Source organism: Xyrauchen texanus, chromosome 30 (genome assembly GCF_025860055.1).
Source record: "Xyrauchen texanus isolate HMW12.3.18 chromosome 30, RBS_HiC_50CHRs, whole genome shotgun sequence".
NCBI classification, from domain to species: Eukaryota; Metazoa; Chordata; class Actinopteri; order Cypriniformes; family Catostomidae; genus Xyrauchen; species Xyrauchen texanus.
The window spans coordinates 19,688,279-19,712,048 of NC_068305.1; the positions used below are offsets into that span (position 1 = coordinate 19,688,279).

The 23,770-nt window shown below is 37.9% G+C and overlaps 1 protein-coding gene across 1 annotated transcript in view; it reads right to left on the reverse strand.

The window, feature by feature from the left end:
- LOC127623910 (nesprin-2-like) overlaps window positions 1-23,770 on the reverse strand; it is a 108,881-nt gene that overhangs the window by 66,070 nt on the left and 19,041 nt on the right. Inside the window, exons 19-42 of the mRNA XM_052098501.1 lie at window positions 20,951-22,979; window positions 20,033-20,367; window positions 19,456-19,600; window positions 17,423-17,623; window positions 16,681-16,937; window positions 15,752-15,902; window positions 15,515-15,658; window positions 14,793-14,933; window positions 14,404-14,586; window positions 13,848-13,985; window positions 13,447-13,632; window positions 12,761-12,883; window positions 12,460-12,642; window positions 11,237-11,319; window positions 10,977-11,073; window positions 10,421-10,492; window positions 9,697-10,281; window positions 9,479-9,561; window positions 8,822-8,945; window positions 6,480-6,581; window positions 5,847-5,975; window positions 5,434-5,595; window positions 4,131-4,256; window positions 4-206 (exon numbers count right to left, since the gene is read on the reverse strand). Coding sequence (XP_051954461.1) covers window positions 4-206; window positions 4,131-4,256; window positions 5,434-5,595; window positions 5,847-5,975; window positions 6,480-6,581; window positions 8,822-8,945; window positions 9,479-9,561; window positions 9,697-10,281; window positions 10,421-10,492; window positions 10,977-11,073; window positions 11,237-11,319; window positions 12,460-12,642; window positions 12,761-12,883; window positions 13,447-13,632; window positions 13,848-13,985; window positions 14,404-14,586; window positions 14,793-14,933; window positions 15,515-15,658; window positions 15,752-15,902; window positions 16,681-16,937; window positions 17,423-17,623; window positions 19,456-19,600; window positions 20,033-20,367; window positions 20,951-22,979 — 5,982 coding nt within the window. The remainder of the gene's footprint in view (window positions 1-3; window positions 207-4,130; window positions 4,257-5,433; window positions 5,596-5,846; window positions 5,976-6,479; window positions 6,582-8,821; window positions 8,946-9,478; window positions 9,562-9,696; window positions 10,282-10,420; window positions 10,493-10,976; window positions 11,074-11,236; window positions 11,320-12,459; window positions 12,643-12,760; window positions 12,884-13,446; window positions 13,633-13,847; window positions 13,986-14,403; window positions 14,587-14,792; window positions 14,934-15,514; window positions 15,659-15,751; window positions 15,903-16,680; window positions 16,938-17,422; window positions 17,624-19,455; window positions 19,601-20,032; window positions 20,368-20,950; window positions 22,980-23,770) is intronic.

Genomic DNA, 23,770 nt, shown 5'->3' on the forward strand with positions numbered 1-23,770 from the left:
GACCTGTCATAATTCTTCATCTTTTTTGTGGATTGTATCTTGTGCTCTAGTTGTTTATTGAGCTCCTGCCAGCGTGTAAACAGGCGTGATCTTGGGACAGTCGGGCCTGGCACCTCAAAGAAGCAACCATTATTTTTGAGGGCCCTGAGGTGGTCCTGGATCTCTCCCACCTGAGGTCTTATGTCTTCCAGGGCCTTGTGCAACCTCTGTACATGAGAGAGAGAGAGAGAGAGAGAGAGACAAAGAAAGAAGAAATATATAGGAGAAAAAGAAGAGAGAAACAGAAAAACAAAAAGAAAATAAAAAGAGTAAAAAAGAGAAAGATAGAAAGAGAAAAAGTAAATTAAATGAAAAAGGAAAGAAAAGAGTGAAAGAAAAAGAAAAGAAACAAATAATAAAAAGAGAGAGAAAAAGAAAAAAGGAACAAAGAATAAAAAAGAAATAGAAAAAGAAAGGAAGAAAGAAAAATACAAAAGAAAAAGAGAGAAAGAAAGAGTAAGAAAGAAAGAGCAAAAGAAAGAAAATAAAAAGGAACAAGAAATAAAGAGTGTAAGAATGAGTAAGACAGAAATAGAAAAATAAAGAAAAACAGAAAGAAAAGAAACAAAGAATAAAAAAGAGAGAAAGAGAAACGAACAAGGAAAGAAAAGAAATAAAGAAAGAATTAAAAGAGAAAGAGTAAAAAGAAAGAGAAAAATAAATAAAAATGAAAGAAAAAGAAAGCAACAACAGAAAAAGAGAAACAGAATAAAAAAAAAGTACACAATATACAATACACAAGTCAACATTTCATAAGTGTCCCAACAGAGGTAGGCAAGAACCCTGAAAATATATATTATATACAATTTTTTAAAATGTATTTCTTTTTGATTCAACACTCAACTTCTTGAGCATAGTACTGATAATGTAAAGATTCAAACACACTCAATTAAAAATGTGTTTGAAACAGACAACAAAATTTGCATACAAGCATTTTGTGAAAGGAACAGGGGTGGCCGGGCTATGAGGATGCACACTCAGCGCTGAATTGTCCTAATCAGCCATGATGGGGATAAATACGAGCCAGAGACACCAGTTCAAGAGAGAGAGACACATGTGTGTCGGTGTGTTTGTTTATTTAAGTTCAGTTATGTCATTAAAATTAGGTTGACTGTTCTCACGGTTCCCGCCTCCTCCTTGCCCGTCCTGTGAATCCCGTTATATTGGTGCTGAAACCCAGGAGGGAGGAGGGATGCGCTGTCGTAGAGTCCTTGCTGCAACAGTCCGCCAAGGAACAGAGGAGTTTGCTGCCGTCCACCAGCAAGTGGAGGAGCTGCTTTTGTCCGTCAGAGGGTGGAGGAGTGGCTTAGGACCAAGTGATGGCATGTCCGGGGACTGGCAAGCCAGTTTTTCTCTCCCCCTCCTCGCTCTCTGTTTCTCTCCCGTGCTCTTTCCCTCTCCCTCTCCCTCCCCTCATATCTTCTAGAGCTCCAGAGATGCGGGGAAGACCTGCCGGCAGAATGACGGCAACAAGTACGATGAAGCTGGAGATTTGCTCGGCCTGAATCGGGCGGTGGAGGAGTGTGACAATGAGGAGGGCGTGGCCAAGCCATAACCTGGCGCTTGATTGTCCTAATCAGCTGGGGGGATAAAGACGAGCCTGAGGCAACAGAGAGAATTAGAAACACAGACACTGTGTGTGTGTGTGTGTGTGTGTGTGTGTGTGTGTGTGTGTGTGTGTGTTTTATGTAATGTTTTAGTTCTTTAGACCATTAAAAGTGTATGTTGACTGTTCTGCCAGTTCCTGCCTCCTCCTTACCCATCCTGAACCCTGTTACATTTGTGCCAAAACCCAGGAAGGAGGAAGGATGTGCTGACGTGGAGTCCTCGCCGCTGCCGTAAACCAGGGAGGAGCCGTGGCTGTCAGCCAGTGGACGGAGTCGCCGCTGCTGGGATTCGGAGGAACTGCTGCCGTCCAGCAGGAAGGGAAGGATCTGTTACCGTCCGCCGGGGGTCGGAGCACTCACAGCATCCGCCAGGGGAGGAGCGGATGTCATCCCCCAGAGGGCAGAGGAGTGGCTGAGGACCAAACAACGGCATGTAAGGGAACGGGGAGAAAGTTTCTCTCACTCTCTGTCTCTCCCCCTCGCTCTTTCCCTCTCCCTTCCCTCGTCTTTCCCAGGGCTTCATAGAGGCGGGGAAGACCTGCCGGCAGAAGGACAGATGGAAGGGCAACAACTTCCCTCCAGGAAGGGAGGGGAGTACCTCAAGCCGGAGGTTTCCCCAGGATGAATCAGGCAGTGGAGGAGTGTGACGAGCAGGAGGGCATAGCCGGGCCGTGAGGACGCACGCCCGCACTGAATCGTACTAATCAGCCAGGAGGGGGAAAAAGACAAGTTGGAGGTGCCAGTTCGAGGGAGAGAGAGACACGTGGCCACTGCGTGTGTATGTGTTTTATGTTATGTTTCAGTTTTTTTATCCCATTAAAAGTTTATGTTGACTGTTCAGCCGGTTCCCGTCTCCTCCTCGCCCGTCCTGTGAACACCGTTGCACATTTATATACAAATATAAATAAAAGCTTCATGAAATAATGTACATTTACCACTTTTTTTTTATGCTTCTCTGATAGGGTCCTTTCATAGATGAGCAAAGAGCCAATCAAAAGACTGATGAGGGTCTTGCAACACCATGATTAATCTTAATATATTTGTGTATGCTGTTCACATTCATTAAGCTTGGATTCAATAAATCATTTCAATTTGCTGAATTACAAACAAAATATTAAGGGAACTTTCTGATCTAAACTATCCCCCTTATCTCTGTCAGCATCTCGGTCCATTCTCAAGTGGAGTGGCTTGTAAGGATGGGTGTGCTTTTGATGTACATCAATTACAGGCAAACAAAAATGGTTGCTTGCTGTTCCTCCCAAATCAATCCAGTTATGAGCTTTGGTAGTCAAAAGAGGGGAAATAACACGCAGGCAACCAACCGTTCGTCACTGACTGTTCCGTGTGAGTCAGTGCAGCAGAGAAATGAGCGTTCATAATTGTGAGGGGGTCAAATAATATAAGAGCAGCCAATGTAGGCAGCAGAACAAGAAGTTCTGCAGATATGGCAACTATCATTCTGAGTAATTTAATTTGGAACAGAGTGTGCTTGACGAAAAAAGATCTCATACAACATATAGTCAATGAAAAGAGAAGACCCTCTCTCCTCACTTCCTCCCATATATCTCAAATACTAATGTTCCTTAAGCCCTGCACACAACCCAATAACAAATATGAACAGGTATCCTCTATATCAGGGGTTTTAAACTGTGGTCTGAGGCCCTCAGAGAACCACAAGGGGGAGTGTAGAAAATTTCAGAGCAAAAAGTGTTAAAATATATTTATAAAAGCTACTGGCAATGTAATAAAAAGTTTAAAAAATAATAAAAGAATTGGTTCAAACTTTTCATTGAAAAGAATCATCGATTCATTGAAAAGAACCAACCCAAAAGAACCATTTGCTCAAAATCGACACTATGGCTTGCAAGAAAGTTTTACTCAACGCAACATCAATGTCTAGCAAATGAAATATTTTAGAGCACAGCGTAACTAGAAAAAAAATTATATTCACAATATACAAATTTCCATGACTTTTCTGTTACTATTACTTTTTACTCATAGAAAATGAATTAACCAATAACAAAAGCCTTAATCGGCCAAAATTAAAGGACAATGCATCTACAAGTATTTCCTCAGCTCATTCGGGATGACTTCAAGGACTTTATCACTAAAACTTACTGTTCATACAAAATTATTTTCTTTAACCATTGACCCACAACACTTACCAAGTTTACTGATTATAACCACTAATAGTTCTAAACATAAATAACTAATATTGGCATTATATGTACACACAGAAAAAGAAAAAAAACACCTGTTGTGAAAAACGCTATTCAAATACATTTGATTTGACTTAACATATCATTCAATTAAGACTTTCCTAGACACGGCACAGCCTTTAACAAGTGCTTTCATGGGGAACACAATGGTGACAGCTCATTGCTTACTTCTTGTGGGGATTGACCCAGGGATCTTCCTGTTACCAGTCCTGAGTACTTTACAACACCACAGTGACCATAATATTGCAGTATGGATGTAACTAACCTCACAGGACTGTAGCTGACCCCGCATGTCCCCCTCCAGCTCTGAATCTAGACTGGGCACGTCTGCCTCCAGCTCATCCAACTGCCTGAATAGTCTTTCTGTGACCTCCTCATACAGAGACCACTCCTATAACACAGTATTTGAAAGAAACGAGAGTGTGTGCCTCACTGAGAATTCATGTAATTTCATACATTTTATTTTGTTGCTCATCTCTCTTACTTTACTTTATACAGACCAAAAGTCTGAGACCATGTCTCCATTTTGCACTTTTCTAATTTAATGCAATTCTTTTCAGTACAAATTGTGTTATGAGTAAAACAATTTGAGTGGACAGTTTCATTTCAAATGTTTTCACAAATTGCAAAGTAAATAGTACTGTACAGTATGCCCACTTTTGCTTGGTGCTGGCATGGACTTCACAAGTATGTGCAAAACCTGATTATCCATGTTATCCCAGCATGATTTGAGGATGGTAACAAATGTTAATAGGTAACATGGTCAATATCACAAATTTGCTTATTAAATTAGAGAAAAAAAAAAAAAAAAAAAAAAAGGTGCAGAATCGTATTTCTTATTCATACGTCATAACTATTTTTAACGTCAGTTCCAGTTTTAAAATAGATTTTTTATCCATTTTCAACGAGGTCTCTGGCTATTGGACCACACTGTATAATTCATAAACTCATTAAATATTCATGAATTAAAATAAACTTTTCCATGACAGTAGTCCTTCATTGTGTTAGCATGACATCTGTTGCAGGGTTCCCTGTTCTTCTATTCTAATCTTTTCTATTTGCAAAAGTAATGTTTGGGAGTCTAACATTTATATTTCCTATTGAGACACTAAAGCTGAAGATATAAACAACCATCTTAAGACAAATGCTTTTGTGAAACATCTTATGTGTCTAAGACTTTTGCACAGTACTGTAGCTACTGGCCAGGTATCTACGCAATATTTAAGCCTTTAAGCCCAAGTGAGGAAGCCTTTTAACCCAGGTGTGGGGTAAAAGGCTCCCTCACCACCATTTTTTATTTTTTTTTTAAACAGAAAAATAATAGGAACAACCTTCCGTTAATATTTACACAAACTGTGATACTCGATAAATATTCAATAAAAAGAAATAAATAATTAGACCTCGATACATTTTCTGAAATAAAAATGTCCTTAAGGGGTGCCTTTAGTCCCGTTGTATCCTATTACTGGAGATGATCTGGAGAGCGCTCAGCAAAGGAGAATGTTTCATAAATGTAAAAGATGTAATTGACATCTATGTAAACCTGAGAAAGACTAACTGCACTGTACCTGCAAATTGTGTTGCATTTGGACCCCATGATTCTGTGCCTGATCCTGTAGTGCTGATATTAGCTGCTCCACCTCTGCCAGGTCCTGCAGCGCCCCCTCAGGCTGCTTTTTGGACAGCAGCTTAACCATTGCAAAGTTCTGCCCCAAACCTCTGAAGAATCTCTGTTACCAGTCAAGTTAAAAGATTAAAAGAGTCACATAGAGGTTAAAAAACTTAGAAAGGACTTAGGAAATTAACCTTTATGATTTATTTTATTTGTATATTTTTTTCTAATGAAAAATAATAATAATGCAGTTGACCACAGAAGTAAATCATTTTTACAGCTGTTTAACTGTTGTACAACACTGTATGGAAATGTTCATGTCACCAGATGTAACCAATCCCCCCTTCAACACACAGTTCAGCTGTGTACCTTGTGTCCTCTGAGCAGGCTGTGCAGCTGGCTGCAGTTGTGTGGGTTTGCATCCTGACAGCGTTGCAGCCGTTCAGAGCCCAGCTCAAGGAGACCCATTAAACCTTTCAGAAGAGCTTCAGAACATCCCTGTTGCTCAAGATTATAGTAATAGTTTAATCATTTAATTAATAGTTTATATGAAATAATATTGCCTCCTAAAGTAGCTTCAAAGAAGTATTTTTTTGTTAGTAGTTTGAAGTGTAGCTAACTACATGTTCAAAACAGTAGCTTGTTTCTAGTTTGAATTTAAATCATGAATAGCTTGTCAAGCTAGTTTCAAAGTGGCTTTCCCAAGGCAAACCGACAGAGAAGACTTTTTTTTAATCAGAAACTGACTAGGGGGAAATTCAGGTGCAAAACAGATGTAATAATAACACAATTAAGAATACAGCATACATACTATTTACCTGTCCATAGTCAAAAAAGACAGTACAATTCTAAACTTTCAGTTCTATATCATGACCTGCAAAGTGAGGCATGTCAATGTGTTTTCCAGTAATGATAATGGGAGAAAATGTACTTGTTTAATAAAAAATGAAAAACATGTGAGCATGCAAGAAGGTTTGCATGCTCACCAAATGAATTAAATACCTTCATGCAGACGAAGTCCTTGATGAGTTTGGTTGAGTCACTCGTCCGAGTTTCCCTGGCTTTTAACACAGACAGAGAAATCTCCAACAGATCCTCTCTAGTCTGAGTAAGCAGGAAGGAAAAGGACTTAGAAAGGCAGAATCATTCTCATAAATTTCTCTGTGAAATATGCAGGGATGTAAAGTAACGAATTATAAATACTCACGTTACTGTAATTAAATACTTTTCCCCAAGAATTGTACTTTAAGTAGTTTAAAAATGTAATAATGCTACTTTTTCTTTAGTACATTTTAAGTGCTGTATCTGTGTTCGCTACTTCCCTGTCCTGATTTCATTTTTATCTATCAACGTGATTGGCTAGGGAGAGTCTCGTGACTCCCATCAAATTAAATCACATGTAAAAAACTTGAACGGCAGCTGCAGATCTGGTGCCAACTGTTATGGATCTGGAAAATGCCTCAAGCACAGTTTACAGCTGAACATCTCATCTGCACCTGGAAGAGCTTTTCACAGTGAAAAAGTCCAATTGCATGATCGTGTCATTTGAGTTTAACTTGCTCAAGCCAGATACCATCATTAATTCTGCCTCTAATTATAAGAAACATATCAAGGGTAAATTTAATATTTCTGTTTGCTAGATACTGTGTGTCTATATCGTAGCCTGTAATTTGACTATCTATCACTGAGATTATTGGGCAAGAGATTAATACAATGTTATCAATAGGGCTGGGCAATAAAATGATCTAGATGTCAAAGAGAGATGTCCTCAAATCAAACTTTTGAGTAGTTTTCTATATTAAGCCTATATTCTACATCTAGAACAGGGGTGTTCATTATATCAGTTGCAATAGCAAGAGCACCACTGGTTGGTTGATCTAGATGAAATATACAAGATCGTCTTTTTATTTCCTGACATCTGTCACTGCGTGCTGTTTGATTGACACGTGATTAATGTTTAAACATGGTTAGAGTTAAGATTACACAATAAAGAAAGACACCTTGATTTCAAACTTTGAACTTTATTTTTCATTTATTTTAACTAAAAGTTCAAATGAAACTGGAAAAAAAATAAGTGCATTTAAAATGTGTAGTTCAACTTTTTGAAAGATGGCTTTACAACTCTCTGACAAAAAAGCTTCATCCGTGCATTCACTACCCGTCGGGTATTTCGTTATCTAGGAAAATATATAGTGTGTGAATAAATTTGTTTTGTTCCCTCCTTCACGATATATATATCCAATTACATCGGAAACTTCGGGCTGAGGGAATAGTGAATATTCTTGCTTTATTGATTTTGCATTGGAAATTAAAAAATGTATTTAAAAAACAAAAAACTTCAATCAAATACATTTCTAAATTCAAATTGCACTCCAAACTAAACGAAAAAGCAAATAAATAAATAATAAAGTGATAAAATAATATACATATATACGTAACCACCTTTCCATTTACCGTCAGCAAGAATCTGTCTTAACATGCAGGCAGAAAATTACTTACACAAAAGAAGACATAAAAACAATTATAAATGTAATAATAATAATAATTATAATATGTATCGAACGTGATACCCAGCCCTAGTGTGGATGAGAAACAGATCAATATTTAAGTACATTTTTGCTAGAAATTCTTCTCTCTGCCCAGTAGGTGGCGATATGCATGAAGAATGTGAATCCCCAAAAACACAAGAAGAACAATGTGAAATTGAAAGTGGAGATTCACTGAGCAGGGAGGAGAATTAATAGTAAAAGAGGAATTAAACAATGATCTGTTCCTTACCACATCTATTATATTGTTTCTGAAGACATGGATTAAACCACTGGAAGCACATGGATTAGACAGCTTTTATGCTGATTTAATGTGATTTGTGGAGCTTCAATATATTAGCACCGATTCATATTCATTGTATGAAATTTTCATTGTGTTCTGCAGAAGAAAGTCATTCTCATCTGAGATGGCATGAGCATGAGTAAATAATGAGAGAATTGTAATTTTTAGGTGAACTATTTCTTTTTCAGAGTATAAAAAAATAATAATAATAATAATTAAAACAACCTTGTATTTTTTATATTTTTTTTTTTTCGAATTAAAACAGTGTGGTAGACACATGATTTAGAGGGCAGGTTAACTGTTTCTTTCTTTCAAAGTTTGTTTTGTGTCACTTAAATATCAGAAACAGTAATTAAATGTTATGAATCAGAAAAGTGAGAGAATCAGACTCTCACTTGGGGCTCCAGTGAATGTTAAAGGTTACAAACATGTCGCAGAATGCACACATACACATTCAATTACATGGTGGGTAGTTGGTTGGTTTAAATAAGTAATTTTGCTAGGCTGAAACTGACCTCTGAAGCATTTATATCCTGACATGCTTCCAGTGCCTCTGGCGATTTCTTTAATTTGGTGAGAATCTGGGTCAAACTCTCCACTTCAGAATGCCCTGGATCACTGACAGTGGCACTGCTGGACCTGCAAAAGACCATTTGAAAGCTTCGTCATGCCAAACCTGATATTGAATGGATGCATCTCTCTCCATTTTGGTTATATAGCATTTAGTAATTGAGAAATGTGGCACTTCATGGATCTAACTCACTTTAAAAGATCTTTAACTATCAGATGCAATTTATGTTTCTTAATATCTTAAACCTTTAACCTAAACACTTATTCTTTTATGCTTAAAATCAGTTTTGTAGACCAATACAAGTTGTGCTTATGTATAATTATCTATACAAAATCTGAATGTTTATTATTTATTTGATCTTATTTTTTAAATGGATGAGTTGAACCAGATAGTGAATTAAATGCATCAAGTGTCCAGCTTAAATAGGAAATCCAACACTGTTTCAACAGCATCCAAAGATGGGCAAGTTATTAATTTGGTTAAAAGCATAACCAAAGTGTGCAGAGGTGTCATCTAGGCAAAGGGTGACTACTTTTCATAACTATATTAAGATTTGTAATTTTTTTTTATTTATTGTAATAGTGTGGGGGCACCTCCTTACCATGTGTTTTCCTGAGACTGGAAATGTTCCAGATCTATGCTGAAGCTTTGTTCTCTCTGTTCCTTCATCTTACACTGCATCTCCTAAAGACGGTAGGGAGAGTATTCGTTAGTTATCCATTACCTGTCTACATTGGGAAATGCAGAACTCATTGTAAGGGAGTTTAATAGACTTTTCTTGGACATAAATATGATAGTTAAACTTTACACAAATATTACCACTGTTGTATCCGGCTCTGGCATAGATTTGGTTATGTCTATGGATATTGTCCCTGGATCAGCTATACTGCCTGCAGGTTGGGATTGGTCATCATCAGTAAATTCAACTTGCTCTCTGTCAGGTGTTTGTGGGGTAGAGTCTTGTTTATAGATTAGGGAGTTTACTTGATCAACTGTATCTGTTTCGATGGTTAAAGGTACTGTGTTCTCATCTACAAAATTGGACTCCATGGTTGTTTCACTGGCATCACTAGTTTTAGAGTTTTTGGTGTCTATTCCATGCTTCATGTGTACTGCTTCAGTCAACTTGGTTACAGGGCACTTGGTCTTTTGCTCATCTTTTAAAACAACATCTTCATTTGCTGTTGCAGATATGAAGCACTTTTCATTTGTAAACTCTTCAGAGTGTTGGTGTGTTGCTGCAGGTAGACAGGTAGTCTCTTCAGTAACTGATTTACCCTCCGTGTTAGATATTTCAGGGAGTTGAGGCTCCGCAAAACAACTTCCTGGATTAGCTTCATTTAATACTGGTGCATACTTGATCGCAGCAACATCCATTTTCTCAACATCTTTGGGGGACAATTCCTAAAGAGACAAATAGAACAATATGAGAAATATAAAAACTGAATGAAAATGATAGGACATACATATGCATAAACTAACAGGACACTTGGTATGTACTGTATGGAAGAAAAAAGAAACTTCTATTGTGGTCAGCATATACCTTGGTGACATGCTCTATTACAGCAGAGGCAGTGTCAGTTTCAACATCCTCCATTATTGTCTCATCTGGGTCCTGGTTAAGAGATATAAAAGAAAATGAATAGAGCTAGTTTTAAGCGAGTGAGAGGTTTGAACTCCCTACAGGAGACTACCTGTTATGGAAGAAAGAAGTGGAGTTATATTTAGCACTCTGCAGTGAATGCAGCCTTAGTTCTCAAAGTCAAAGGATGAGAAAATATGAACTTGAATACCTAAAAGTGACATCTCAGAAACAATGTAAAAGCAAGAGTGTTGAAAGGAAATGGATATTGGACATACATTTGAAGAGGTGTGTGATTGAAAAACAGCTACAAAAAATAAAGAGTGATCAATAAAACATTGATTGTGATTATGTGACTCCAGCACTTAAAAAAAGCATGAGCAGATAGATAAAATAGAACATAGTGAAAGGAAAAAGAAACCACTACAAAGAGTCTCAGAATGTATAGGAAAAGACCCTCATTCAAGGTTTGGCAGAGGAACAAATGAAACCTAGAAGAAATGTTGGTCTGCTTTACCTCTGGAACACTGCATGTGAGAGTTCCTGAGGATGAAGACTGACTGCATTCATCCTCTTCCTCACTGTTAGGGCCGTCCATGGACACCTGTTTAACAGTTCCAAGGACATGTGAGGATATAACATTCTTAAGCTCTAAAGTTTTGACTAGAACAGAACTGATGATGTGAATATATTTGGCTTTCTGAACTAGTGTGGGCATGTTTTGAGGTGCATTTTTACTTGAGCTGATAAAAGTTGAGGCTAGGACATACCATTATATCTCCAGTATAAAGGTCTGGCAAAGTGACTCCCATGGTTTGGCCAGAAGACAAAGTAATCTCAGCTGGCAGACCAATAGATGCCTAGAGAGACATATGACACACTCAGTATCATCAAGTGATAAGCCTGGGAAAAAACAGGAAAGTCAGGGTAACCAGATCATATCTCCAGGACCATGTGGAATCTGTGTGTGCAGATCTCTGTACAAATCTCAGCAGATTTCCAAAGTGCTGGAATGTCTGTAATGTTAAATATGAATGGTGGTTAATTTGATTATGTTTTTAGTTACCAATAAACTCAGTTTAATGAATTCTACCATGATTAAATCCATTCCATGGAATTCCCCAGATTTCCCCTCACAACTGGAACAGAAATAAGTCTGCAGAATCTTTCTAGGCCTGTCGTACGTAAAGATCATGAGAAATGTCACAAGACCACCCTAACTGGATACTACCACCATTGCTAATACAGCCATGGCAGTAATGATTTACTGTCACACCATATTGAGGTTTTAAAGCATTTAATTTTTAAGTACATTAAAAAAAAACAAGGTGCCCACACATCCCCCTCTCAGAGTTGGCTTTCAAGTGTAGAGATGCTATCCTCCTCTCATTCCAACAGACATGAAAGAGAGGAAGAGAGTTCACACACTGGTCATGGACACTTGAAAACACTACAGATTTATTGCATTTTCATAAGAAGGACCAATTATTTTCTAACCAGACAGGGGCAAAGGTCATCCTAATCATTAGTCTATAAATGTATTTTTTTGATATTGGTATTATATATATGTTCTAAGTAGTTTAGAACTGAATTTGTGTTCTTTATAAAAAACTGTTGCATTGTGTTGTTGGTTTCAAAGCTGATTTTACAATTGCTCAATCACATTGATATTTTACTGCTACTGTATACCTTTGTGTGATAAAACAAAACAAAAAAAACACGACCCGACAAGAAACAAAACAAAAAAGAGCATGACAAGAAACATAACAAACACAAAATAAAAAGCTAAACAAAACCAAAAGAAAACAAAGCAAACCAAACCAACAAACGTGTATATCTGAATATAGCTCATACCAAAAATTAATCCACTTTAAATTAATTCAAATTAATTCTAGAAACTGGGAAGTTGCCTGCAATTTCAAACAGTGTCAGCAGTGTTCTTAGGATTGACATGATATAAATCACATGAACTCTACAAGAACACTAGTAAAGTGACTCACCCTCAGCGCTGTGCTCTGCTCAACACTGAGCTGCTGTAGCTCCTGGATGGGCTGCAGGAGCTCTTGAGCCCAATGGAAGGCTGTGAGAGTTTGCTCTGCTTCTGCAGGAAGCCCCAAGCCTGGCCTACAGCTCTCAATCTCATCAACGGTCCTCTTCATGGACTGGATACTGTCTAGGATGACCTGCCATTGAGGACACAGGAAGAAAACATCTGATAAGGCATATTATATATATATATATATATACATACATATATAACTGCTTGCAGTACAATCTGAGAATTTCCAAGATGTAATGTACCTGTCTGTTCTGGAGATATTCCTCAGGAGAGATGTTCTGTGTGTCAGTCGTGGAAAGGATTGTTCTGATCTTCGTCAAATTCTTCTCCATTATCTTCACCTCTGCTTCAATTGCATCCATCTCCTACACAAGAGTTATAAGTGAATTCTGATAAAAATTCTAGAACAAGAGAGAACACCTTGAGGCTTTTCACACTACGCTAATCCCTGAGTTAACATAACATTTAACCCCAGGTCAAGGCCATTTTCAACCCTGGGTTAAGATACATTTAACACCACTTTTACAGTAATCTTGGATTATGGCCTTTTGTGGTGCCAAAAATATGAAGTGTGATACATGTAACAAGATAACCCAGGATTAGCTAAACCCAGGGTTAATAATAATAAAAACAATAATAATAACAAAAATAAAAAAATATTTTGTATTTTTTATATTTTAGAGCATAACTAGACAAGTCTATTCACTGTAGAAGTTTTCATCTCCATTCCATTTCCTTCTCCAGACCTGGAGAAAACCACAATTTAAAAATTTCCTGATATTTGTCCATGACCAATGACCATGTTATGTTATCCTCCAAATTACGTATACACTGTAAATCCCATAACTGTAAAAGGGAATATGTAAATCCAGATGTAAAAACATTCAATATTAATATTTGAGGTTTCTTTAATTTTTTAATTGCTTACATCTGCTAGGTGCTGAAGGTGTGACAGAGGGTCCAGAATGCTTTGGTGCATGTGTGTGATATTTTGGATAGCCAGGTAGAGAAGCTGCTCTTGAGAAGTGGTGTCACACACTGGTGTGATCTCCTTAAGGACAGGCATGAAGGCCTCTAGGGCTGCTCTGTATCCCTCCGATTCATCCAGCATCACCTACACGCACCAACAAATGGGCATACAGAAACATGATGTCAATAAAAACACAATGACAAGTGGCCTCTTAACGGGATCCATTAGCTAAACTAGACAGCATATACTAATCAATAAGGTATTTAAGTATAGTCTTCTTCTATTTAAAAGTTACATATTGTACTTCCCCTTATGAATTGTAAACAGCTTTAGTGTGAGGCATTGACCTTACACCTTACCTTGAGGGAGTTGGCGTGGCCATGGAGGCATTTTGCAGTGGTGTAGGTTATAGGGGCAACCAGCCAGGACTGGGAATCTCTCAGCCAGCAGTTGGAGCTACTGAGTAAGCCCTCATACTCCTCTAGACAGGCGGGGATCTGATGGAAGAACAATGCTTGTTTTATCCTGAAATACTGTATTTCTGAGCTGTACACAATCAAAACAGTGGCTGGTATAAGTTGGTCTCCCAGCCTGGCAAAGCTTGTGTTTTTATTTGTGGAATTTCTCCCAATTTTCTCCCTAATTTGAAATGCCCAATTCCCAATGAGTTCTAAGTCCTCATGGTGCGTAGTGACTCAATCCAGGTGGCGGAGGACGAATCTTAGTTGCCTCCGTGTCTGAGACCGTCAATACGCACATTTTATCACGTGGCTTGTTGAGCGCGTTACGGCCTAAAAACCAGCAAAATAGATCAGCAAGGCCAGACTGAATGACCTCTGGATGGTTTAAGCTTTTTTTTGGTTTTATACGTTTTTTACATTGTGAAACAAGGATTATGCCCAGTATCTCACTGACTTTGCTGATGAGGGCAGTCCTGTGCTCGGCCTGCTTGGATGTGGTCTGGAACAGCTGTAGTGGTTCTGTTAGCAGGTCAATTAGGATGTGTGCTCTCTCCGGCTGTTTCTCAGTTAGCTCCTGCATGTCAGCCTCCAGCTCAGCTATACGAGTGTGCCACTGATCAAGCTCATCCCAGATACGCTGCACACATGTTTAATTTGCAATTTTTCATTTGACATAAATAAAAAAAAATTATAAAAAAGGGGTAGGATTACATTATACAATATGTTGTACTGTCTTAAGGTTCTAGGTCACATCTAATTTTCACTACCAGTGTTTTCCAGAGTTCATTGTCCAATAACATTTTGAATATTTCTTTGCACAATCAAGAATCCAAGAGCATGTACCTTTTGTGTTCGTTCAGCATCAGAGAAATTAGGGCTCTTTTGTAGCAGCAGGGCCTGCACACAATGCAGCCCCACAGTCACCTCTCCCACCTGCTCATTCATTTTATGAAGAAGACCACTCCTCTCCACAACTGTATCAAACTGAAACAAACAGAACTGTATTAATTTTCTTTTATATTTAAAGAGCTCTCAAGCACATTGCTTTCATGTGATTTAAAATACATTGGAATTCTTGGTGGATATTACTGCATAACATGTACTTAATTATAAAAAGTCAGTGTTATTATTGTTAATGAAACCATTTTTGGAAGAAAAAAACTGGAAGAAAAAAAAAGTATTGGAATAAAAAAATAAAAAGTTTCAGGACTCCTAAACTAACTTATGACCTAGAATTCATTTTAGTTTTGATATGCAGTATACTATAACATTTGAAACTTATACAGTCCACCTTCATTAAATATGAACATCCCCACTAGATTAACATCAGTTAACACATTAACATTTTGTAGCCCTAAAATACTAAACATTTTACAAAATCTATGTAAACTGAAATTAAAGATCACTGAATAAATAAACAAAAAACTAAGTCATATATTGAAAGCTATCTCTACTAAATTGAATGGACAAACTGGAAATAAAATAGAACTAATAGAACTCTAAACTACAATAACCATGTAAAGAGTATTGACTAACTGTAGTATTTAATTACAAAGAGTAAATACATTTTCTTTAGCCTCCACGAGGGAGAGAGAGAGCTCATCCTGTAAGGTCTGAATTTCTGAGGGCACACAGCTCCATCTCTTCTGCACTCTGTTCATGAAGTCCTGCAGTCGATCCTTCTGTGAGACCAATTCCGATTTAACCTCCTACAGTGTGATACAACATAATTATAATATCAACATCAAAAACTGAAGAGATGTACAGTCTCCATAGTCAAAAACAGGCTGTAAAAAACCAACCTGTACATTTTCAGCAGCTGACTCTGACTGTAAGATGGTCAAAAGAGAAAGAACACTCTGCTGTATGACACCCAACTCCTCCTGCACACAACCCAACTCCTGGATCTCAAAAAGGGCCTTCCGGTGGATGTTGTTGCTCTCATCTCTGAGACTATGCACAAAGAAAGAAGCCCATTTTAATTCTGATTGTTTTCAACAAAATTTGAAATTCCCAAATTTGCTTGTGGGTAGTTGACGTGCAATAGTTTGGAAAATTGATGACAGACCAATATTTATTTAAAAAAAAAAAACATTATTATGTATGCAGCATTTATGACCTCATATTAATTGGTAGACTTAAGATATTTGTACTTTAAAAAAAGTCACATAAATTAGTCTAAATCCAGTCATCAATAACATGGTAAAAAAAAAAAAAAAAAAAAAACTTGGTGACCTGTAGCAGCACCTAAAATGTTCATTTTCTCTTTTACATTCATTTATATTTTAACTTAAAATCTTGATTAAATGCACTGCAAAAATTATTTTTTATCAGTATTTTTGGCTTGTTTTCCAGTAACAATATATGAACCAGAGATAAATTAACTTAATTACATGAGATAGTTTTACTTAAAACAATAATTTTGCTTAAAACAATACAAAAAACTATTGGGCCAATGGGGTAAGAAAAATGTAACCTCTTTTTCATTTGAATTAATTAGACTTTTTTAGCCCATTGGCAAATAGTTTTTTTCTATTTGTATAAATAATCCGCACACATTTTGTTAGATTTATCTGAAAAAAAGTTAATTTGTTTCTCAAGTAAATATATCTTGTTTTAAGACGTTTCGATTATTTGACTGAAAAACAAGGAAAAATATGTAAGGACATTATTATTATTTTACTACATGGACATGTTATGCTTTAACTAGCCAGGCGTTTATAAGCCATACCTTCTGCAACGTCCCTGCAGACACTGCAAGTCCTGACAGATTTGAGGAGACTCTTTCAGCTGCTGCAGATTTGAGACCCCAAGCAATCGTGCTACATGGTGTTGTAGAGAGGCCAGTGTGTGATGTTCCTGCTCAATCCCATCCTGAAGGTGCTCAGTGTGGGTCAGAACACCCTGAAGCTCTTCCAATGAACCCGTCATCATAGATGAAGGAAGATCATTCTGTAGTCGGTCAAGAGCTTCCTTTGATTTATTAAGCTGCACAGCACATCCCAACATGAACACAAACAAAACATTCAGTTCAAAACAATGTTTTACTTAATTGCAAATTTACAAGGACAAGCGGGGCTACGGAAGTGATAAGATAAAGTAGGCATTGATGTGTAATGGAGGTAGTCAGGTGTGACATCACAATATGGAGGAAGTAGAGAACGAGTCATTTTTGCAGCTTGGTTTCAAAACATGCTCTTTTTGCAGTGAGGAAGTTTTGAGTTGAGTTAGGAAACTTACAGTATTTTTTATTTATAGTACAATGACCTCTTATAGGTCAAAAGATCAAGGGAAATGTTATTCCTCTTGTCATGTACCCTTTTAAGGTGATGTGTTACATTTTTGAACATATTTACTCCTAGATTAATGTATATACAGTAGGTTAACTCATGGTGTCACCTCATGTCCCTACACATCACCTTTAAAAAAAAAAACATGAGAGAAATAAACGTAAAGATCTCGAAACTACTAACACGTGTGATAATGTCCCTCCACTCTACTTCTTTATAAGATGCGCTGGCTTTGTGTGATTCCACTTTGCACTGCAGCACTGCCAAAGACCTCCACATATGTCCGAGCATCAGGTCAGCAGGGACATCGCAACACTGATCCGAGCAGCTTTCTCTCAACTCCTCAAGCCTTTTAGCAAGGTTCTTCAGCTCGGCCTGGAGCACCTGCAAATGAGAAGAGAATTTAACTGAAAGTTGGCTTACTGTGTACTGACTTCATTGCTACACAAGATAAAAATAAAATAAAAAGTTGCATTACAAATCCACTATGTGGCCAAATGTTTCTGGACACCATATTTGCTTGATGAACATTTCATTTCAAAACCATAGCAATCAATTCCCTCTATGATGCAATTACAGCATCCATTTTTTTAGGAAGGCTAAAAACATCTTCCTTTTTGAGCATGCATTTCACTTGCTGAAGACAAAACTGAAGGGAAAATGCCCCAAGAACAAGCAGGAACTGAAGACAGTTGCAGTAGAGGCCTGGCAGAGCATCACCAGGGATTAAACCCAGCGTCTGGTGATGTCTATGCGTTCCAGACTTCAGGATGTAATTGACTGCAAAGGATTTGCAACCAAGTATTAAAAAGTGAAAGTTTGATTTATGATTGTTAATCTGTCCCATTACTTTTGGTCCCTTAATAAGTGGGAGGCACATATACAAACTGTTGTAATTCCTACACCGTTCACCTGATTTGGATGTAAATACCCTCAAATTAAAGCTGAAAGTCTGCAGTTAAATCACATCTGGTTCGTTTCATTTCAAATCCATTGTGGTGGTGTATAGAGCCAAAAAGATTAGAATTGTGTCGATGTCCCAATATTTATGGACCTGACTGTATTTCACATTCGGTCACTCTTTTCACCAACCTGTCTCATGTATATATGTGTTAGATTAGATTTATTTTTAGAATAGGAATACATTTTGTCTGTATTCAAAGATGAATGACTGTGGTATATTTTGATAATCTCATCCCTGTTTCTAAAAGATTTCGCTTCAAAGCTGTACCTAAATACGTGTGATATTAATTTTCAATAAGCCGTGAGAATAATATCACTCCAATAAGTGAATTAATCATAATTCACATATTAAAGCTAATTCCTTACAGTATATATTGTGAGCAGATACAACTAGACATTGCATTACGATTTTAAATGGTGGAGAATAATCTAGTTATTTGTCATTTATCTAATTTATAATGGTTGTCAAATGCGACCAATTCCATTATTTCATTACCTAATAATGTACAATAAGGACAGTTTAATTTAGTTCATAGCTCACATATTTCGAGACCCTAAATTCCCTTCTAAACGTAGCATACCAAATATCCTACACATGGTTGGAGGGATTTGCTCTCAGACAGACACAAGAGCATCAGTGAGGTCAGGCACTGATGTTGAGCAAAGGGACTTCCAATTCAACCCAAAGATGTACAATCAGGTTCAAGTCTAAGCTTTGTGCAGGCCAGTCAAGTTCTTCCACTCCAGATGCAGTAAACCATTTCTTTTTAGACATCGCTTCGAGCACCTGGGCATTGTCATGCTAGAATATTAAAGGGCTCTTCCTTGTTGCCAAAAAGTTGGAAGCACACAATGTGCAAGAATGGCATTGTATAGGGTAGTGGTGGTGATTTTTATTCATTTCAGTAGCTCAATACCTTCGATTCCATTCATACATACTGTTTTGCACTGCAGCACTGCCAAAGACCTCCACATATGTCCCAGCATCAGGTCAGCAGGGGCATACACCCACCAAAAAACTGGTTTTAAAAGTCAGAAGGGTTTTTTATATTCAAGACATTTTCTCTCAAATTTTTGGTTATATTGCATCTCATTTGGCACCAAAACTGTTTTTAAAAAGGTTTTTATTAGAGTTCCAAGGATATGACCACAGTGCATTTAAATTTGAATTAAATAAATCTGAAACAACATGCATGACAAACAAGTAAATTCTTCCACACAATGACTAAAAATGAAGTTAAATATCAACACACCTGTACTTTCAGCTGCTGGTCTTGGCAGGCTTCTAAATGAGTCAGTTTTTGACTGAAGCATTTGGAGATTTGAGAATCAATGTTTTTGAGAAGTAGACAAATTTCTTCATGGTGGCTCTTGTGCACACTCTGGTCTTGCATGCACCTAAATTGAGGCAGGAAAAAAATTAACCATTACAATCACTTAAATATAACTGGTATATTTCATTTAACCAAATAGATGTATTCCATTCAGAAGAATTGTTCGTTCTTGTGTATGTTTTCTGAGGATAAATGTTTCTGTGCCATATGGCAGGCTTTTGAAAAGCTTTTTGAGAAATATGCTTTATTGCTTAAATGCTTAATTATTTTCTCCTTTGGTCCAACAATCTAGAGAGTTTACATGCAAAAACGATTATATATGTTTTTTTTATTATTATTATTTTAATTTATTTTATGAAAATATCAAACTAAAAGGTAACAGTAATTAGAGAGCATTCTGAAAGCATCACTCTAAATCATAGCTAGAGGTTACTTAAGTTTGATAGAACAACAATCTATCATTAGCTTTACAAAGTAGGCTTGGAATAAGACCTACCTATGTAAGGCCTCCATTCTGAGCTGAGCCTGAGCTTCTAATTTGGCATCTAGTACTAAAAGGTGACTCAAAACCTGGATATGAATATGCTCAGTTTGAGGAATAGAAAGGCAAGTATGCCTGGGTATGCGAGTCCCAACTTCAGCCAAGTGGGCCTGGAAACCCTCAACCAGACTGGTGGAAGTTTGTTGAATATATTGCTGTTCCTCTTTGCAGTCTTTGAAGCAGACAGAGGGCATTGTCAGATTGGAATCAATCTGCTGAAAGAAACTCATTGCTTCCCGAATGGTCCAGCGGTAATGCGTCAGCATTTCCTGAGCCTGGATCAGCTTGTCCTGGACAACAAACTCAAATGATTAGAAATGGCAAAAAAAAACAACAACATTTATTTAAAGGAAAATTAAAAGGAAAAAATTTGTATAAGCTTGTTCACAGTGGCTCACGGGTTCAAGTGAGAAATTGTGTTTTTGCTGAAAAATGACTTCAATCCTGGGTTGTTTTTTTAACCAAAAATCAGATGCCATCAAAAGACTTGGAATACAATAAACAAACTTTACTGATTTCCTTTTTAAGCTTTAAAGTGATCTGAAATGAAGCACCTCCTATTGCGTCCCATATAAGACAGAACGTCATACATGTTTGCAACAAGATGAGGGTGAGTAAATCATGACAGAATTTAAATTTATAGGTGAAATTTAGCTTTAAAGAAATCCATGTATTCCAAAATGTAGTCACAGTATATTAAACATCTTTGTTTACTAGTGTTTCTACACTGCAAGCAAGTGGTGCAACACAGCAAAACTGTTCACTGTTGATTATAACAGAAGTGTTCACATTTTTTCATATTACACCAAGTGTTTGCAGGGTAGGCACAGTGTTGGTGAATTTGACCTGTGCCATGGATATCAAGGAGCTTACCATGTGCATATGGCAATCATTAAGGGTTCTCTGGCCAAGATCAATGGTTTTCTTGCAGGCTTCTGCCTCAGCTCTTTTCCTGCAGCTTGCTAACATTCGTAGCACAGACTCAACATTCCTGATCAGTGTCCAGTGCTTCCGCAGCTCTGCATCCACAGCCTGATTCACCGGCTCCAAGTAGATGGTCTCTTTCAGTTCTTGTCTGATACTGTTGAAGAGGTTTGCAAGCACACTGCGATCTGTGGGACTGCTGAGATCCTTGACCAGAGTGGACTCCAGGGCTTTAGCCTCATTACTGACTGTGAGCTCCCAAGAGGCTAACTGCTCAAAGGTCCAGTGGATCTTTTGCCGTTCTGCTGTCAGCTGGGATGGATAGAGATCTTCTGAAATGGCCTCCAGGTGGTCAGTGGCCTGTTGACATGCCATTTTCATCAATGGAAGCTCCACCAGGAGAGCCTGACAGAAGCTTAGCCTTGTGTCAGCACCTACATTTGAGTCTATGATCTGCGGCAAGATCTTCTTAACTGCCTCTCTGTAGTTCTTCATACGCTGCCTTATATTGAGGTGCACTTCCTGCTTTTTGGCTTGCTGGTCAAGTAGATGTACTCTTCTCTGTAAGTCTAGTATAGCATGAAGAATCTCGTTCCTCTGAGGTTCTGGAAAGTGTGGCATTTCCTTCACTTTACACAGGTGCTCCATCAGCATTTGTTTATGAGGTTCAATAGCAAATCGAGATGCCCTTGTTACAGGATAATTTTGTTTTATGATGTCAGCACTCATCTGTCGTAAGCTCTTCAGAATAACATTCAGTTCCTCAGCAGAAGACTGTTGTGCACGAAGAAGTTCTTCCAGCACCCAGCGTGAGGCCCACTTACGGTTCACGACCCTAGACACTTCTTCTTGTAAAGCTGTAAGCCTGTCAACAAGCTGAAAGCTTTCAGGTACACTCAGACCATAGTTCATGTTCTTAGTTTCATCTATCAAAGTCTGTAGGTTATTTGCTTGCCTCTCAGCTTCCTTTAAAGACTCTGTGCATATCTGAAGTTGTACCATCAATTCTGGGATGGTAGTAGCAAGTTCAGAAGCCATAGATTTACTAGACTCTTTCTTCAATACTGAGGTCAACCAAGAGCTGCTCTCAGTGATCTGTTTCCAAAAATGTTCTCTAATATGCAACATTCGGTTCATATCTTCAACAGCACAGTCAGTGTTCACTTTAATCAAACTGTACAAATTTTCTAAGGAATTGAGAGTGGGTGACATGGCTATGGATTCTCCCTCACTGAGTCCTGCAGCTTCCTGCCTTAGCTCTTTCAAAACAGAGGCCAACTGAGACCTCTTTTGAGATATTTCCAATTGCAGTTTCTTCATGAGGTTTACCTGGTGACTTGCCTCTTCGGGATACAGAGACAACCTCCTTCTCCTACTAACTTTGCTCTCGGTTTGTTTAGCCCATGTGAAGTAGTTCCTTACAATCCTTATGATCAGTGAACAATCATTGTCATTTGAAGTGCAAGAATTGAGCTTCTCCTGAACCACAGCAAGTTGAGAATTAAGACCCTTGATGGTGTCCTCCACATCTGTGAGCTCCTTCTTCCCAAGTGGACTTGAGGAAAGAGCCTGACAGAGCTCAAGAAGGTACAGGTAACGCTCCCTTAACACTATCAGGTCTGCAGTTTCAACAGCTTGCTGTAACACATTTTGACAGTTGATCTGACATTGAGACTTCTCCAGAAGCTCCAGTTCACTCTGCAACTTACTGGCCTCTTGCAGCAGTGCAGAACCTTCTGTTGTGCAAATGCAAGTGTGCCACAGACTCCTTGAAGCAGCACCTTCAAGAGTATGCCATTTCTCCTGCAAGGACCTTATAGGTTTGAGGCAGACCACAGGTCCCTCTGCTGCACTCAGATGGGCAGAGATCTGGCAGCATGTCTGTAGGAGCTCCTCAAGCATGCCTCTTTTCTTCTGCATGGTTTTCAAGAACGCACTCAGTTTTTCTGCTTGCAGGGTGCTGCTTTCAATACAATGTCTTCAAAATGAAGAGAAAATTGTGGTTACTTTTCAGAGTTGTTCAATATATACACTACAAGTCAAAGGTTTGGACACTCATTTTTTATTATTACTATTTTTCACACTTTAGAATAAGAGTCAACAAAAAGTCATCAAAACTATAAAAGAGGGAAAAAGTACATGATTATGTAACAATCAATAAAATAAAAAATATATTTTATTTTATTTTCTTGACAGTAGCTCCTTGGAGTGTTTTCTTTAACCAGTATTGAAAGAGTTCCCATGTATACTGGTTACTTGTTGGCTGCTTTTCCTTCACTACGTGCTCAGACTGAGCCTACCATTTAATTAACATTTTAGTTTTGGTCAGGAATTCAATCTGTACGTCAGTACAATTTACATTTGCCTACAATATGAATTTAAAGAATTTCAGAATAAGCCTTTATTTTAAAGGGCACCAATTATGCCCCATTTCACAAGATGTAATTTTAAATTTTGATTTCCCAGAATGTGTCTGAAGTTTCAGCTCAAAATACCTTACATATCATTTATTATATCATGTTGAAAAAGCCTATTTCTGCTTGGGAATAAAAACTAGCTGTTGTTGTGTGCATGTCTTTCAATGCAAATGAGATGGTGCTCCCCGCCCCATATCCAGAATAGGGCAGAGAGTTTTGACATCTCTGCTTCGGATAACTAGACATCATAAGCAATATGACTGACAGCAAAAATAGTGGTGTTCAGCCCTATATGTTTGAACCGGAGTCAGACACCGATGAGGGAGAGACTGTGACAGAAGTAACAACTTTG